The sequence below is a fragment of the Phaethon lepturus genome, unplaced genomic scaffold (assembly GCF_000687285.1).
Source record: "Phaethon lepturus isolate BGI_N335 unplaced genomic scaffold, ASM68728v1 scaffold32988, whole genome shotgun sequence".
Lineage (NCBI taxonomy): Eukaryota > Metazoa > Chordata > Aves > Phaethontiformes > Phaethontidae > Phaethon > Phaethon lepturus.
This window is the reverse complement of record NW_010558857.1, coordinates 1-4,786: the sequence shown is the minus strand read 5'-3', so window position 1 is coordinate 4,786 and position 4,786 is coordinate 1. Positions and strand designations below refer to the sequence as shown.

Genomic DNA, 4,786 nt, shown 5'->3' with positions numbered 1-4,786 from the left:
GAATGCCCCTTCTTGGGATTTATATGCAAGCCAGCTTTTGACTCGATACGCCAAATCTCTAATCTCTGCCTTCAGGGGATTTGCAGAGCCCCACTGGCTGTGACATGGCAAACGCTGTCTCTGGCTCCAGAAAAAATAAGGGGCTCAAAGACGTTGGCCTCGAGTGGTACCGGCGGTGCTGTGCAAAGCAGCACCCAGCTCCGTAGGCAAATCCCAACACTTGTGTTTAAACGAGGGATAATGATGGTGGGAAATTCAGGAGCAGTTAAGGGGCCAGAAACCTGGCACGTTACCAAAGGTGCCAGGAGCGCTCTATTTACGGGAGGAGGAGGAGGAGGAGGAAGGGCAGCAGCAGGGCTCCCAGTTCACCCGAAGGAAACGCGAGCCTGGCTGCGTAGCACAGTGTAACGCAAGATCTAATGACTGGGATTTGAAGCAAAAACTCAACCAAATGAGAAGTTAGGCCTTTTTGATTAGGAAGAGTAATTGACGATTACAGCAATTTCCTAAAGATGTGGTGGATTTGCTACTGCTAGAAACGTTTGTGTGAGTTCGGTATTTCTCTACAAGACACGCTAAACTTTCTGTCCTTGCCATCCATGCCCATATGAAATTCCCTCTTTGGATTCATGGACCATGGAGGAGCCCTTCCATGCCCACCAGTCCCCAAAGCCCGCAGCAGCATCCCTTACCACGTGTCTTTTCCACCCAAACCCACTTACCAGTTTGCTTCCTGCCAAGGCACCGCAACTTTTTCCCTGTCCAGAAGCCGGGGTCAGCTTGGGCAATCGCCACTCTCGCCCCTCAGAGGCAGGACGGCATGAAATCCTCTGTGGGTACCCGTGCGGCAGTTGTGTCCTCGGGACGTACTCGCCGGGGTGGTGCTGGGGCATGGGGTCCATGTGCATCATCACCAGCTCTTCCTCTGCTGGCCCTGGCCCCGGCAGGGGTGATTTTGGCCCAAGGACTGATTCCGGAAAGCTTGTTGCAGCCCCAGCTTTCCCATAGGGAAAGTATCCTGTGGGACAGACACTGAATTGAGGGAAAGGAGCGGCCGAACGAGGATGAGGGATTCCCATCGCGCTGGACCTCAGCCCCACACGCCCCTCCGGAGCGAAGGAAAGGAGCCTTGAGGTCAACAGCATCCCACCGGCTGTGAGTGCATCCTGCGAGTGCCATCAGCCCCATCCAGTTATGGTTCAATAATTTAAAACTTATTCTACGTGACGCCTAAATTGTAAAATATCATCAGCCAAGATATAAAGATGAAGGGGGGAAAAAAACCCATAAGCTTTTCTCCACGTGGCTGTGTCAGCACACCCCGAACACAGATGACCGCCCACATCCAGTGAGGAATTCTTGCACTGGCTTCATCGCTGCTCACTGAGGAAAAGGCCTGCTGTAACACTGGCTGGAAAAAAAATTATCTTAAATCCAGTGTATGCTAAATATCCCCACCGTGAACCAGGGATGGAGCCCTGCAGCTTGAGCCTCCACAGGGACAGCTGAGCTTGGCAACTTTTGTCTGACTTTCCCTTAAAAACATCCCGTGACGTGGCTCCCCAGGCTGCCCCGGCTCCCTGCGACACCTCCAGCCTGGGCACCGCCTCGTGCTCTGTGCCAGGAGCGAAGCCAACTTCTCCCTCCTCGGTGGTTGTGGAGGAAGATCGCTCTTACACCCCGCAACAGCCTTCTCCTTATTGGAAAACTGCTTCTGTGTCAATCTTGTCCCTTTTAAACAAACCAAATTCCTTCCATTTTTGTTCTCGTAGGAAATTCTTTTTTTTTCCCCAGCCCTCTGGTCATCACTTTCTCCCAACCTCCCCGTGTTTCACGGACATCTGTATCGCAGCGCAAATCCCCGCGGAAGAGACACCGTCTTCCAGCAAAGGCTTCATGTGCAGAAAGTCCCAGGGAACAACTACCTGTCCCAGCTCAAACAGAGCGGTGCAAAATTTAGCCCTTTCTGCAAGAGTGTAAGACTTCTGATGAGCATTTAGGTTTGCAATCTGCTTAAAATTATATTATAAAGCATATATACTGTATATAACTTCATGAAGTATACTTACTCCATATGGCTGTATTATTTCGTTGCTAGCCTAGACAGCATTTGATAAAGGCAAATACTTGATGAAAGTGATTTTTCAATCTGATGTGAAAATTTTAAAGCAGGTTTGTCTTAATATTTCTTTCATTATTAATGAAAACATTACATCTACGCTTTGGTTTGCAGGATGGAAAGAAAAGGAAAAATGAAGTTGTTCTGTACTTGAGAAATCCACATTAGCTTTTTTTATTACCCTGCGTTTTGCAAACTCATTGATTCAGCACCAAATTAAATGCCAGGAGAGCACTGTGCGTTTGATTTGAGCAAACAGCCACACGGTTTCAGCTCAGGTTCCCAGGGAGCTGGTGCCTTCACACTTGGCCTGTGCCATAACCTCAATGCCAACACGGCAATCCCTGGGCATCCAGCATAACCTTGGTTGATATCCTCAACCAGCAGAGCCTGACCTCACTTCCAGGAGAAATGCAACATGGGATTCAACTGATCGAAAACAGCAACATACTTGGTGCCCATCGACAAGGCTCTATCAAAAACAGACCTTGAGAAAAAGTCTTCAGACTGGGTTTGCTAAAGGCAACCACGCAGATCCAACACTGCTATGAGCTCTTTGATCTCCATCATGTAAAATACCCAGGAGGGTGCTGGGCAGTACTAATGGAGTTTGCAGGGAAGGGTTTAAGGGATCACCCACTGACAGCGCGACAGCAGGAGCTGTCGATGAAGAATTTTCAGCACAGCAAGGTGCTCTCTGTGGCCACGTTCTTCAGCATTTCACCAATGAGCAGCAAACATGAGCTCCCAGCTGCAAACGCTGGTGGGTGACTTAAAGGTTGGTGAGGAAAGAATGAGAACAGGATAATGAGAGAGAGCAGCTAGGTCAACTGGTTAGTTAGGTCCATCCACGCTTTAGTCCAAGGATATGCAGATGTAAACATCCAGGAGTGAAGCCTGTAAACACCACCTTGCGTAGTGGAGACCTGCACCCTAGAAACATGGCTGGGAAGAACAGAAATGCCAAAAGTTTGCAAGAAGCTACATAGCATGAGTTCCCAGCGTGAAATAGGAAAGCATCACTTCCGTGTGGCCATCCCCAGGGAAATGAAGACCCAGATCCCACCTGGGCACGTAGCCCCTGCATTCAGCCGGGAGAGGACTCGCTCCCGCTGAACAGGGAGCCCACAGCAGCTACGGCTTAGGCATGTGGTACGGCACGTGGCAACTGAGTCTCCAAAGGATGGCACGTCCCTGAGATGGGTGGATCGGGATCACGGGGCAGCTGCTGCTGCGGCCTGATTTGGGCTGGCTCAGCAAGGACCAGGTGCTTTGCCCAGAAGGGCCGGGACTTGGTAGGAGGCTCCTGAAAATGCCCAGCGTTGGGAATCTCCACGAGCACGTTGCGTGGATCGGGATCACGGGGCAGCTGCTGCTGTGGCCTGATTTGGGCCGGCTCAGCAAGGACCAGGCGCTTTGCCCAGAAGGGCCGGGACTCGGTAGGAGGCTCCTGCAAATGCCCAGCGTTGGGAATCTCCATGAGCACGTCACGGTGTCTGAGGGAGGAGGTGGGACAGAAGTGGGGAAGCCGGGAAGGGAAAGGGACACAAGCCCTTCTGCTGAGCTGAGGTAGGAGCAACAGGATGCAAAATGAACCACAAGCGGCGAGTAAGAGCTCTGAGCACAACGTGCTCTGCACCGGGGGGGTCAGCCGGGAAAGGGTGGGAGGTGGCAGAGCCATCCTGCCCCAGAGAGACGGATTTTAGCCTGTGGAATTCTGCTGGTTTTGGCTGGGATAGAGTTAATTTTCTTCATACTAGCTGGTCTGAGGCTCCGGTTTGGGTTTGTGCTGAAAACAGTGTTAATAACAGAGGGATGTTTTGGTTACTGCTGAGCAGTGCTCACACAGGGTCAAGGCCGTTTCTGCTCCTCAACCCACCCCACCAGCGAGGGGGCCAGGGTGCACGAGACGGGAGGGGACGCAGCCGGGACAGCTGACCCCCACTGCCCGGGGGGATATTCCAGACCATCGCCCTCAGCAATAAAATTAGGGAGGAGGTTGGGGGGCAGGGTCGCTGCTCAGGTACTGGCTGGGCATGGGTCGGTTGGTGGTAAACAACTGTTTTCATTTGCATCCCTCGTCTTTCTTGGGTTTTATTTCTCTCTTTCTGTTATTTTCCTTTTCATTACAATTTATTGTTATTGTTACTTATTTTTATTTCAATTATTAAGCTGTCTTTATCTCAACCCACGAGTTTCCCCACTTTCACCCTTCCAATTCTCTCCCGATCCCGCTGCGGGGGAGCGAGGGAGGGGCTTAGTTGCCGGCCAGGGTTAAACCACAACAGGAACATGGAGAAATTGGGGAGCGAGTTCATGATATGCCATAAAACCATTTATCTTCCTCTAACTGAAGACAACCTGGGAACTAAAATTCTCCTCTCCACCGCACGCCTCCGTGAGAAGCCCCATGCTCATCAGCTGAGGCCGAGAGCTCCAGCTCCGCACGGGCGCTGCTCTGCGGGCGTCTGTGCTCCTGCGCCGGAGCTACGGACGCTCCGCGGAAAACCCCATTTCACCCCAGGAGCCTACGGGGGCCGGGCACAGCCCCCACCGCTCCCCATGGACCCGGCGCTCGTTAGCAGAGCCCGTTCTGGCGAAGGGACGGGGCCCGGGGCCGGCTCACCTGGACGCCCAGGGAGGTAACGCTGGACACCGTGCTTCGTC

General features: G+C 52.3%; 1 protein-coding gene across 1 annotated transcript in view; it reads right to left on the bottom strand.

Annotated features, from left to right (window-relative positions):
* FAM166A (family with sequence similarity 166, member A) overlaps window positions 1-4,779 on the bottom strand; it is a gene marked incomplete at its 5' end in the record, with an annotated part of 11,309 nt that extends 6,530 nt beyond the window's left edge. The window contains 2 exons of the mRNA XM_010293196.1: window positions 723-1,018; window positions 4,746-4,779. Of these exons, the coding sequence (XP_010291498.1) occupies window positions 723-1,018; window positions 4,746-4,779 (330 nt within the window). The remainder of the gene's footprint in view (window positions 1-722; window positions 1,019-4,745) is intronic.
* Between the last annotated feature and the right edge of the window lie 7 nt (window positions 4,780-4,786).